The following is a 13,846-nucleotide window of genomic DNA, read 5'->3' on the forward strand; positions in this document are numbered from 1 at the left end:
ATNNATACATACATACATACATACATACATACATACATACATACAACTTAGGGTAGAATAGCAGGGTAGATAGAGGAAGGATTTGAGATGTTCCACAGGAGTAAAAATTCCAGGGGCTGGGTATGGTAGTAGTACATATTTACAGTTTCAGCACTTGGGTAGCTGACGCAGGAGGACTGCCATCAATTCAGAGAGAGTCTGAGCTACATATTGAGTCCCTGGCTAGCCAGGGCTACAGAGGAAAACCCTGTCTCAAAAACCAAACAAAATCAAGTAAACAGCCGCTTTACTTTTACAATTTTCCTGGTCCCCTGCCCACTGGCAGCTGCCTGGCTCTTTGCAGAGGCAGGTCTGTCCCTGTTCCCTGCCAGTTCTAAGTCTGGGCTTAGTACCCAAGGCTAATATGCTCCCATATAACTGTAACATCTTGGGGAACGGGAGCAAGTTTCTGAAGGGAACAGTCCTTTAAACTGCTATCTTCTCTCATTTAATATTCAGAAGTTTCTAAGGATACATACATACATGCATACACACACATATATATACACACACCCACATACGTATATATATATGTATGTGTGTATATATATACACACATACACTGATTATATATATATATATAGGACCTTGTGCACGCTAGGCAAGCGCTCTGTTTCTGAATTACATTCCCAGCTTTATGAGTTCTCACCTATACATTTTCCCACAATCCTAAGGATGATGATGATACAGAAGTGTTAGCTCTGGTAATGGGGGACAAGTCTTTTTGGGCTATTATGGTACTATCTGATATCCCTGCTCCAGGGTCAGGGCAGAGGTAGTAGCTCACGTGTTTGCCAAATGAACATGAAAAAAATAATAGCTATGCTTGAGAAAGAACTGACCACAGGAGGGTAAAGGTGGATAGCAGGGGTGGGCAGACACTTTGAAGCGGGGAGTTCTGACCTTCAGGGGCTGGGTGATGAACACACTCTCCACAAAGGACACAGCCATGGAGATGAGCCACCTGAGGGAGCTGGCTCTTCCATAGTGCAGGCCGTACAGCATCGTGAAGAAGGCCGCCACCCCGCTGGTGGTCGCCACCAGGAGCCAGCCGACTAGGACACACCACCAGGGCAGGCCACGAGGGGACTTGCTGACCCGAGGCGTGCTATAAAAGAGGTTAGACCGACACAGTTAGGATGCCACCAGAAGACCCATCTGTTCTCATCCTCCAAATGGCCTTGTGCAAGCCACTTGACCTCTGATAATCTATTTCTCCTCTATAATTTGTACCTGCCTGAAAGAGCTGTTCTCTAGGGCTGGAGAGATGGCTCCGCGGTTAAGAGCACTAAGTGCTCTTCCGAAGGTCCTGAGTTCAAATCCCAGCAACCACATGGTGGCTCACAATCACCTGTAATAAGATCTGATGCCCTCTTCTGGAGTGTCTGAAGACAGCTACGGTATATTTACATATAATAAATAAATAAATAAATAAATAAATAAATCTATCTTAAAAAAAAAAAAAAAGAGCTGCTCTCTAGGCTGCCGTTTGTCCAGTCCTGACTAGGGGGCAGTCTCTACCAGCAAGCCTAGAAGGCTGGTTTTATATCATTAAAAAATCTTTTATTATAAAAGAGTCTCATCATACAAAAGGCATCAAGCCAGCAGCCCCACCCCACCCCCCCTAGCACTTATCAGCTGCTTTCAACAACTCTCTCCATTGTGTCTGGCACACCCCATCTGTCTTACACCACCCCGCTTTCCTTTTGGAGGGGGGAATATTAAAAACACATTCCAGGCATAACACAGGATCATCCTAGACTACCTCAGAAGACCTCCCAAGAAGGGTCATTTTCTGAATAATTAATAACAACGTTTGTATTTGTTGGCTACCAAAAGCTGTGTGAGTGTGAGCTATGGAGAGACAGCCCTTGGGTCTCCAGTCTATTACCACTGATCTATAACACACACACACACACACACACACACACACACACACACACACACACACACAGCTGCTCACCACTGTCTGTAACTCCCAATTCTCTGCAGGCACATAAGCTAGCAGCACAGCCTTAAGTGCAAGCAAAAACAAAAGAACAAGTGTCAACCAACCAACCAAAACACTGGGTAGTTTTAAGTCAACTTGACATTGCTGGAGTCCTCAGAGGAGAGAGCCCCCATTCAGAACATATCTCCCTAATATCGGGCTGTCGGCAAACCTGTAAGGCATTTTCTTAATCAGTCATGGATAGGGGAGCAAGCCACGAGGTGCAAGCCAGTAAGCAGCATCCCCCCTACCCCCATGACTCCTGCATCAGCTCCTGCCTCCAGGTTTCTGCCCTGCTTGAGTTCCTGCCCTGACTTCCTGCAGTGATGAACAGCAAAGCAGAAGCCACACACACCCTTTCCTCCCCAGTTTTCGAAGCAGTAGTAACCGTAATTAAGACACGCAGCTTTGCTTTGAGCTGGCTGTGTAGCTCAAGCTGTTTTTGAACACGTGACCTCCCTGCTTCATCCTCCCTCGTATCTGGGATTATAAGACTATGCATCAGGCCTGGCACACTTAGTTCCACCATCAAATAACCTGTCTTCAAAGTTTACTGATTATAAAAAAAAAACAAATAAACAAAAACACCTCCCTAGCACACACAAGGATGAGGTTCAACCCCCAGCACGTCAACAAACAAAACATCAAATAAATGGAAGAAAACACTCTTTGGGTTTGAATTAGGAGATGTATACTTCAATCAGTGAAACCGAGGCACAGAGAGACAGAGACACTGCTCCTACATGGCAGACTGGATAACAACCATCACAAATAAGGTCATGGACAGCAAAGCTCTGTGCAAAGGGCTAAGTGTCTTCCCGCAAGTACCCCTGTCCCCTTAACCCCTGATGGCTTTGAGGGTACTCAAGGGAACCCCTAGTCCCTTCTGCTTGCATGGTCTGGGTGGACATCTTTCCAAGACTGGACAAGGTGACCTCAGGCTGGAGAGGGCAGGAGCATTCAAGGAAGTGGATTACCTGGGATATGCCAGTGCCGGGGTACCAGGCTGTCCCCAGAGGTGACCCTTCAGGACGCGTAGCTGTCTGAGGGCCTGCGCATGGCTGTGATGATGCAGGAAGCCTTGGGGCCCCAGCAGCTGCAGCTCCCTCTCCACGTGCTCCAGCTGAAGGTAGAGACACCGCCTGTAGACGCTGTCCTTCCAAAGGCCATGCACCGCCAGCTCGGGCTTGGGATGCCACATGTTCTCTGTGAGTCAAAGGGGAAAGTGACCAGGTAGTGACAAGGGACAAGGAACCAGCTTTTAGCTTTTCATCAGGGACAGTTTGAAAATGTGCTCGAGGAGAGCACACTTTCCCGCAATCCTGCTTCTAACCCAGTGACTAACCATTGTCTGGCCATTTCCCTCTGGACTCTTAGATTTTAAAAATGATATCTATTAAAAATTGATATCTATTACCTATTATCTCTGTCTCGCTGTTGCTATTCTATCTCAATCTCTGTCTGTCTCTGACTCTGCGTGTGTGTGTGTGTGTCTGTGCGTATCTGTGTGTGTATGTGTTCATGCGTGGTGCCACAGTACTCATGTAAACGTCAGAGGATAACTTTCAGGACTAAGCTCTCTCCTCCGCCATGTGGGTCTTGGAGATTGAACTCAGGTCATCAGGCTTAGTAGCAAGCCTCTTTTCCCACTGATCCATCTTTCTAGCTGTCCATCTAGACTCTTTAAAGCCAACCCTAGACATGGGAACATCACACCTGCAAATCTTTCTACGTAGTTAGACTTGAATTTAAGTCCAGTCTTGCAGAGTCTTTTTATTTTAAGTACACTCTTGCAGAGTGCCCAAGATAGGGTAAGTCCTTGTCTTCTGTTTTCACTTAAAAAAAAAATTATGTGTACTGAAACCTTCCAAGAGAGCCTGGTGTGTGGAGCTGGCACGCCTGCAATAACAAGTTCAGGGCTAGCCTGGTCTATGTAGTGAGACCTGTCTCACAAAACAAAAGCCATTTCAGATAACCAGAAGGGAAGGCAAAAAGCTGGAGAAGTACATGGCCTCTGCACATGGGTTTACTGTTTGAAATGCTCAGGTTGGCCTGGAACTCAGCACCCTACAGCCTCAGCCTCTTGCGTTTTGGGATTACAGGCAGCAAACCTTAAAGCGCACACCATTTCATTAAGTACATTAGTGCGTTTCTGCCAGAGATGAAGGCTTCAAAAAGCTGCACCCTTAACTTCTAAATAAAAATATATTAAGAAAAAAGCGGCAATAGAATTATGAATGTTTAAGGTTCTTTTTGTGTGTGTGGGGGGGGGGGGGGTTCGAGACAGGATTCCTCTGTGTAGCTGTGGCTGCCCTGGAACTCACTCTGTAGACCAGGCTGGCTTCGAACTCAGAAATCTGCCTGCCTCTGCCTCCCGAGTGCTGGGATTATAGGCGTGTGCCACCACTGCCTGGCCTGAGGACAACTTGTGAGAGCTCTATCTCTGACTGGGCACTGGCTAGGTTTGAACTCAGGTCGTTGGGCATTGAGGTCAGCATCTTTATCCACCCATCACTGTTTTTCTACAGTTGGTTTGTTGAAATTTCAGATTCTCCATATTTCTTCTCAGGGCTGGAGACAGAACCTAGAGATTAGTCACATACTCTGTCTCTATACCCAGCCCCCCTAAAATGTGTTCTTGTGGATGCTATTTTGTCTTTGAGACAGTGATTCATGGATCCCAGGCTGGCCTCAAGCTTTCAGTGTTGCCAAAAATGACCTTGCCTTCCTTTTTGATCCTCCTGAGTGGTAAGACATCCACTGCCATACCAGCCAGCCAAAAGAGATGTTTAAGTATCTCTTTCTGTCGTTGGTTTTAAATCTTTTTTTGTTCTGTTTTGTTTCGTTTTGTTTTTCGAGACAGGGTTTCTCTGTATAGCCCTGGCTGTCTTGGAACTCACTCTGTAGACCAGGCTGGCATCGAACTCAGAAATCTGCCTGCCTCTGCCTCCCGAGTGCTGGGATTAAAGGTGTGCGCCACCACGCCTGGCTTGGTTTTAAATCTTAGAGGTGACATATTTATCATAAGAAACAAAACAAGGGCCAGGGAGATGGCTCAGAGGACACCGACAGTTGCTGCCAAGCTTGATGGCCCACATGGTAGGGGGAAGCCAGCCAGTCACACAAGTTCTTCTCTGACCTCAAAGCATGCTCTTATGTACTCGTATTTTCAAGGAGCATGAAGCTGTGCGGGCTGGTACCCCCTGTGATCCCAGCATCTGGGCGATCCTGGACCACCTGATTCCAAAGAACTCTTCCATGTCCTTTTAAAGGGACTCCGGGCAGCTCCAGTGTGAACATGGCTCTGGCAGGCTTGGCCTTCTCTGAAGTTCCCTCTGCCGTGCTAAACTGTTAGACTGCATTCCTAAAGCTGGCCCCCAAGGTCTACTCCCTTATTTGGCCACTTCCTCCTCCCGAGACTGGCTACCAAGGTCCAGCTATCAAAGTATTGAAGTTCAGCGATCAAAAAACCCCCTTTGGCTCACTTAACATGTTCAATTAAAATTAAACACCTCATCCTAAAAAAATGGGGTTTCCCCCTTGTACCTTTATAGGCCATTTGGCTATGGGCCACATCTGTCTCCTCTCTATCCAGAGGCAGTCCTTTGTCCCCCCAAGACAAATTCCCCTCCCCGATCTCCCTTGCCTCTTTTCTCTCCTCACCTTTGTTCCCTTCCCCTTCTCCCCCATCCTCTTATCTCCTGCCTCTGTCCCTTATCCCTGCCCTCTGTCCCTTTGGGGCAATAAATCTCCTTTGTGCTGAGAACTTGGTCTTGAGGGTCCTGAGCTGGATACTCCTTTCACCTTTGGCACAGACCTGGGAAGGACTTACCTTTCGGTTTCATAGACCCACGCGTGGAGGTGATAGGGTCCTCTCTCCCTTTGGCTTCCTCCCAGAAACCCGGTCCCTCTGTGCTCTCCGGACAGATGATGTCCTCTATTAAAGCGAGGAGGTAGTTAATGTCCACCGGGTTCATAGAGTCCCAGCCTGAGGCTGGGGGTGGCACCTTCAGGGCTTTAAACAGTGAGCTGATGAGACTCTGTATACCCTGCAAGAAAGCCCAACGAGGCGAGGGGACATAAGCCACGGGCAAGGGCACACGGCACAGAGGTCAAGAGCACACATAGGCCCTGAGCTGTGTGATCCACGGTTCAACTACAGTTTCGTCCCCTACCCCAGGCACGATCCGTAACCACTGAATTCCCTCTCGTAGGGCTAAACGGACTCATTCCGGCATCCCAGGCTGCGTTACTCAAGCCACCGCACACAGCAAGGGTCCTATACAAGATTATCAAGCACATGAGTACAGGGAAATGTGTCTCTTTTAGGGGCTTCTAGCCTGGGGCCGGGAGGGCGGGGGGGGGGGCGGGGGCGGCGCCACAGTCCTTAGAACCAGACTGCTGTCAAAGACAGTGCTTCTGGGCATGCTCACAGAGGAGCCTACCAACTGGTTACCTTCCCTAGAAGGGGCGGGGCAGAGACCTGAAGGGTCTTGAGGCCCTCAACCAACCTTTTGCAATTCTAACACAACTGCATAAGGTCTAGAGCATGTGTGTGTGTGTGTGTGTGTGTGTGTGTGTGTAGGATACGGGCAAGGAAGGAGGAGAGGGGGCTCCATTTACACAGCCATAAAGAAACCATTGTCACTACTGCGTGCTACCCTTCCAAGGCTGCTGCTTTAAGGTCACACATGCTCCTGCCTGTAACCCTTCTCCATTGCTCCGTTAGGAAGCCCCAGTAAACTCACTGGTTTCTCTGGAAGAACTTGGTGGACTCATTTTTTGGGTTGTCCTTGGAGCCTAGGAGGAGCATGGATATTGTTTGTGTCTCCCACCACGGAAATAACTTTACCAACAGAATTTCCAGTGAGGGTCGGATATCTTGCACACAATAGGTACTCAGAAAGCATGCATGTGTGTGTACACGTGTGTCCTATTGGTCTGCATGTGTGTGTACATGTATTGTGTCAGACTGCATGTTTTCAGTTGGCGAATCTCGGCAACTGAGACTATGGTAACCCAGGCCTCCACGCACCACCCTGTACTCCACTCCTGCCAGGTTAGAGCATCCCTCCATCCCTATACAAGCTGAGGCTGAGAACATGCCTTGGTCACTGTTTCAGGTGTCAGAAGTCCCTCCTCCATGGGCTGCGCTGAGGGAGTCAGGTTAAGGGGTCCCTGTTTCTGTCTCCCATCCTTCCCCGTTGGGAGACGAGGTCGGGTGTTCCGGAAGATCTGGACAATCAGGAGGTTGATGGGGAACATAAGGATAGAGCTCTCCAACCCAATCATCACCTCCTGCCAAGTGAACTCAATTTTGCCTAAAGAGAAAGGGAGGGAAGGCGATGTCAGATGGAGGCAGATGCCCCAGAGTCCCCTCTTCCCTCTCAGCAGAAGGCAGCTCACAGTGAAGGACCAACCAAGCACAACTCCTGAAAGGTCATCCATGCGCCTTTAGATGCCCACCCTGCTCCTAAGAGGCCCTTAGCTTACTCTGAGCTATGAGCTAAGCCAGATAGTCCGTGCTAACATGGCAGAGTACCACAAGCCTGGGCCGTGTGGCTCAGCTTCTCTTTGCAGGGCTGGAGGCTAAGGTCAGCTGTGAGGGTACACGGACAAACACATCTTCTTTGTCCCAGTGAAGACTAAGTCAGGGCGCCTAGGAGGCGGCTTGGTCTGTAAAGTGTTTGCCATGCAATCTTGGGGACCTGTAACCCCATGATCCCAAGCATTGTAAAATGTCAGGTGGGGTGGCACCTGCTTATAATCCCAGTGCTAAGAAGAGTGACAGGCAGGATCACGGAGACATTTTGGCCAGCCAGTGTAGCCCAGCTGGTGAGCTTAAGTCTTCAAAAGTGAGGTGACTGACTCCTGAGGAGCAATGCCCAAGGCCAAACCCTGGTTTCCGTATGCATGTGCACATGTGTGTATGCACATATGCACACAAAACATAAAGACCGAGTCAAGTTAGGCATGGTGGCACACACCTTTAATGGTTAGTGATACCTGGTCCACAGAGACCTTGTCTCAGCTTATCAGATTAATCACCAACGAAGCTAAGTAATCTCCTTTAGATTACAGAGGCCTTGCAGGGGTGCTAAGACTGGTACCCACAGCCCCAGACCTCAGAAGTAATCCCGAGATTTACCCAGATCCATCTTCTGCTCGGCTGGGTCCTTAGGGACACCCCAGAACATGATGCTGGTCAGCATGGTGCAGAGAAGCATCGAGAAGCAACAGGACACCCTCTGTACGCGCGTGAAGCTGCTCCGAGTGGCATTGCAGAAGACTGAGTACCAGATGTGCCCGTCCTGGAAGCCCGTGGAGGTTTTAGTGAAAAACAGGTGGCTGTGGACAGACAGACAGGAGGGAGACAGGTGGACAGACAGGAGGGAGACAGGTGGACAGACAGGAGGGAGAGGCGGACAGACAATTTAGAGAAGGAAACAAATCTTCAGGCGGAGGGGGGGGGGCTGGTCTCTTAGAAACAACCCGGAGCGGGGCACGGCCTTTAACCCTAGCACTTTGGAAGGCAGAGACAGATGGAGCTCTGTGACCTCAAAACCAGCCTGGCCTATAGAGCTAGTTCCAGCCAGGACAGCCAGTGCTGATATACAGAGAAACCTTGTCTTGAAAAACAAACAAGCAAACAAACAAACAAAACTCAACAATAACCTGGGATTCAGCTATAAGGTTTAGCATGTTTGAGGACCAGCAAGACGGTTCAGTAGGTAGAACGCCCTTACTACACAACTATAAACTACATTTTTTAAAAAAGCTGGATTAGGTGATTTGTAACCCAAAGCACCATGGGAGGTACAGACAGGAGATGCTCTCAGGTAAGCAGCAGAGACCCTGCCTTAGAAAAAAGGTCAAGCTGGAGAGATATCCCAGTAGCTAAGAGCACCATGCGCTGTTTCATAGTGACTAAGAGCACCCACTATGTGCTGCTTAAGAGTGGCTAAGAGCACCCACTATGTGCTGCTTAAGAGTGGCTAAGAGCACCCACTATGTGCTGCTTAAGAGTGGCTAAGAGCACCCATCATGTGCTGTTTGTTTAAGAGGACCTAAGTTCAAGTCCCAGCACCCACATGACGACAGCTAACAGCTGTTTGTCAGTCCACTTCCAAGAGGTTTGACCCCTTCCCTGGCCCCCTACAGACACTACATGGACATGGTGCACAGATACACATAGAGGCAAAACATGTGTGCACATAAAATCTCAAAAAACTGGAAGGGGAGAACCAATTCTCAAAAAGCTGCCCTCTGACCTCTGCAGAAACGCCACATCACAGACAAGCACACACTCACACCAGATACATCTAGGAAAACTAGCAGATGGTGATTTTTATTTTTGACACGGCCCCCTGTTGCACAGGCTAGTCTTACAATCACTGTTGTAGAATGAGTAACCGTGCACTCCTGGCCCTCCAGCTTCTAGTCTCTAGTGTTGGAACTGCAGGCACTTGCCACCACACCCAGGGGCCCTGGGCTTCGGGCAAGCACTCTAGGAACTGAGCAACATCCACATCACATGTGAAAAGAGAACCCCCTTGGAGTCCTCGCCTGCCTTCCCTCTGCCTTGTGACCTCAGGCAGCTGGTGTCATTCCTCAGGCCTGTTTCCTTGCCTTTAAGATAACAACAGAGGGCTGGTGAGATGGCTCAGTGGTTAAGAGCACCGACTGCTCTTCCAAAGGTCCTGAGTTCAAATTCCAGCAACCACATGGTGGCTCACAACCATCCCTAACAAAAATCTGATGCCCTCTTCTGGAGTGTCTGAAGACAGCTATAGTGTATATACACATATAATAAATAAATTAATTAATTTAAAAAAAAGATAACGACAGAACCTCCTTTCCTGGATGTTTGGAAGGATTTAGAGCCATAGTTGTGACCGACTTGAGACAGGGTCTCTTGTGTAGCTCAGGCTGGCCTCCCACTCACCGAAGCTGGTCTGTACCACTGCGTCAGCAAAATCGCCACCTTTGTGAAGCACTGAGGCAGCGCTAACATGGAGGTAAGTGGTCAGCGTGAGTGGTACCTTTGCTGCAATTTGAATTTAATAAGATAGCTATAATATTATCAGTTTAGGACCCATCACCCCTAGTCCCATCTCGGAGCAGATCTCTAATTCAGAATTTATCCCTTTTGAAGGCCCCACTGGGAGGGGACCAGACCAGTAGACCTTCTGCCCATTGAAGAGAGTGAATAAATTCACCATGCATTCTGGGAGTGCTATGGCAAAGCCCTTAGGAACACTGGGTATGATGGAATATGGCTGCAATCCCAGTACTTCTGACTCTTAGGCTGCAAATCCTGTTAGAGGCCCCATTCCAACAGGACATTTGGACCAACAGTGTCACATACTCAAAGAGCCACTGGTTGAAATGTGCTTTCATTAGTGAGCCTGGGCTCTGAGGCTATTTCCCTAAGATTAAAGATAACAGTGAGTTACATTTGCCAAAAAAAGACAGACAGAAAGTACCTAAACTGCTTCCTGTCCTGCTCTGTGGCCACAGGAAACACCTTATCCAGGACACAGTCTCCAACATCGACGGACAGCCACGAGTTGCAGAGGAAATACCACTTCCGGTCCACCGCAGCGTCATAGACCAGCACCCGGCTCACATACCTGGAGAAGGGAGATACAGCTCTGAGGATAAGAAGTGGGGATAGGACTCCCTGGGACATCCCAGAGGTAAGACCTTCAGAAAAGGGGCCCCAAGACAGGCGCACGTGGAAAATGCATGATGCTCTTCACTTCGAGTAGGGGTGACATTTGGCCTCCTGTGAGGGGGGCATTCAGCAGAGAGAGCCAGCTTAGCTTTGAAGGCAGCTGCTTGTTCTCAGAGAGGCGGCCAGGTGCCGGGAGACACATTTGAAAACTCTGAACCCCTGTGGGTACACCTAGCCATAAACAAAAGAAGCCCGGTGACAAGTGTGCGCCAGCAAACTTCTTCCAAGCCTCAGAAGAGGAGATTGTCTTAGGAGGTGTGGGCTAACAACAGCTTTTCTGTCACTGTCTGGCCAATAGGAAGATGACAGAGCTGAATGCTCAATACGAGTTGTCATTGTGTTGTACACATGTCCCCCGTTTCCATGAGCATAGCTCCATCAGGGATGCAAAGGCCAACTATGTCCAGGCCATGGCCCTCCTGGGAGACCGACATCCAGTGATGCAGGACCTGGACATTTTGATCTAACTTGGGACAGCTTCAGGGATCCATAAGGGTGGGCTGGGCTGTTACTGGGTGGACCATTGTTTGACACCTCCCTCTGCGTATCCCAGCCTGGCCTCCCTCTCCACTTGCTGAGGAGAGGGCTTCTTCAGGAGACACTCAACATGCTCACTTGCCTCTCGGAGCCTGCTTCCTGCGAATGCGGTGAGTTAAAGACAGCAGGAAGCTTGGTGTGGTGACCCATACTTCTGACCCCAGCTCTCATAGGCTGAGACCAGAGACTGACAGAAACTCAAGGCTAGCCTAGGCTACAGAGTGAGAACAAACAGATCTTGTCAAAACAGCTAAAACCTAAGCAGTGAATGTTCTGTCTGTCTGTCTGTCTGTCTGTCTCTTTATCTCTCTCTCTTTCTCTCTGACATTTGTTTTTTGAGAGACAGGCCTTGTCTTAAATTGTCTGTCAGGACAAGAATACTTTTTTTTTTTTTTTGGTTTTTCAAGACAGGGTTTCTTTGGTATCGGTAGCCCCTGGCTGTCCTGGAAATCACTTTGTAGACCAGGCTGGTGTCGAACTCAGAAATCCGCCTGCCTCTGCCTCCCAAGTGCTGGGACTAAAGGTGTGCGCCACTACCGCCCAGCGACGAGAATAACCTTGAACTTCAACCTCCTGCCTTTCAAGTGCTGGGAGTATGGGTATACACTACCCAGTGTATTATTTATTTATTTATTTATTTATTTATTTATTTATTTCTGAAATAGAGTCTTTCTATGTAGTCTGGGCTATCCTAGACCTTGAACTCACAGAGGTCCACCTGCCTCTGCCTCCCAAGAGTTGAGATTAAAAGGCGTGTCCTACCACACCTGGCATGCCCGATGTTTTTTGTCATAAAGTCTCATGCTCTAACCCAGGCTACTACAGTGCTCACTATGTACCCCAGGCTATCCCAGAACTGTCTTATTAAGGCTCTGCATGCTGATACCTGGTCATACTGACACTATTTGTCTGATTCACTCATTTTGATCTCAGGAAGAATGGATAGGGCTTTGCTATGAATGTGTAGCTGTGTGTGATCTTGGACAAGTCTTGAGTTGGCACTAAAGAAAGGCTAGGGGCAGGCCCAGTGCTGGACACCAGGGCTGGACTTCAGCCTGCCTCCCTTCTTGTCTGGTTTCTGTGGACCTTGAGCCAGGGGCCTCTCTGACCCTGTGTGATCGTTTGTATATTCTTAGGCCAGGGAGCGGCACCATTTGGAGGTGTGACCTTGTTCGAATAGGTATGACCTGGTTGGAGTAGGTGTGTCACTGTGGGTGTAGGCTTAAGATCCTCACCCTAGTTGCCTGGTAGTCAATCATCCACTATCAGCTTTTGGATGAAGACATAGAACTCTCAACTCTGCCTGCGCCATGCCTGCCTGGATGCTGCCATGCTCCCACCTTGAAAGTAATGGACTGAACCTCTGAACCTGTAAGCCAGCCCCAAGTAAATGTTGGTTTTTATAAGACTTGCCTTGGTCATGGTGTCTGTTCACAGCAGTAAAACCCTAAGACACCCTGCTTGTCTCACTTGTACCACACGGAGCCATTCTATGTGTTTGTGGAGGTGTGAGGCATTGACTCAGGCATTGAGGCCAGACTGGGCGCTGAAGGTCCTAGTCTCCCAGCTCACCATGACGGCCGGTCCCCAGAGTTGTCATGCCACAGCCTGAGGCTCTGCAGTTCTCCCAGGGGGAACAGAGTGGCAAGCAGGAAGACATCAACCCCTCCTCGCTCAAAAACCGCAGCGTCGGGGTCTGACAGGTGATGTGGCTCACTCTCTCCATCCGAGCCATACAGGGTGAGAGTCACCTAGAATCCAGACACCAGACACCGGGACTGTAGCTCAGCAGGTGCAGCCTTTGCCCAGCCTTCAGAAGTGCTGTGCTTGATCCCAGCACTGCACAAAACTAGGCATGCAGACACAGCACAGACATTCACACTCACACACATACACATACTCATATACAGTTATACTTATTCTCACACACTCATACTCATACACAGACATCCATACACACGGGCACACACATTCATATTCACTCACATACACTTCCAAATACACACTCGTACACTCACACATACACACACTCACACTCATACACTCACATATATGTACACACTCACACATGACACAAACATACTCACGCACATTCATACACTCCCACTCATTCACTCCTATGCACACCTTTACACACTCATGTTCACTCACACACATACACACACACACACACACACACATTTACATACAAGAATATCCTTTCCCCTAAAATACAAAATGGAAGGAGGGCACCAGCAACATAAAACCATGGAATCAAATACACTCCACAATGACAGCCACCTCTGCACCGGGACAGACACACCCACCAACCACAGGTACCTTCGAAGACGTGGCTGCCCCTCGCCGGTGTCCAGTGTAGACTGTCACCAGGTAGTGATACTGGGCAAAGGGGTCATTATCCTCCAGGACTACGACTTTCACCTGGACAGAAGGACAGAGCCAGTGGGACCCTACTCAGTGAGCTCACCCAGCAGCTAAGAACAAGTCAGTCACCCATGACAATAGACATACAAAAGCAAAACTGGGTCCATTACACTCTGATC

The 13,846-nt window shown here is 48.9% G+C and overlaps 1 protein-coding gene across 1 annotated transcript in view; it reads right to left on the reverse strand.

The window, feature by feature from the left end:
- Pkd1l2 (polycystin 1 like 2) overlaps nt 1-13,846 on the reverse strand; it is an 81,612-nt gene that overhangs the window by 20,933 nt on the left and 46,833 nt on the right. The window contains 8 exon segments of the mRNA XM_021170683.1: nt 943-1,147; nt 3,007-3,235; nt 5,862-6,078; nt 7,145-7,350; nt 8,178-8,377; nt 10,516-10,662; nt 12,876-13,054; nt 13,623-13,724. Coding sequence (XP_021026342.1) covers nt 943-1,147; nt 3,007-3,235; nt 5,862-6,078; nt 7,145-7,350; nt 8,178-8,377; nt 10,516-10,662; nt 12,876-13,054; nt 13,623-13,724 — 1,485 coding nt within the window.

Source organism: Mus caroli, chromosome 8, assembly GCF_900094665.2.
Source record: "Mus caroli chromosome 8, CAROLI_EIJ_v1.1, whole genome shotgun sequence".
Lineage (NCBI taxonomy): Eukaryota > Metazoa > Chordata > Mammalia > Rodentia > Muridae > Mus > Mus caroli.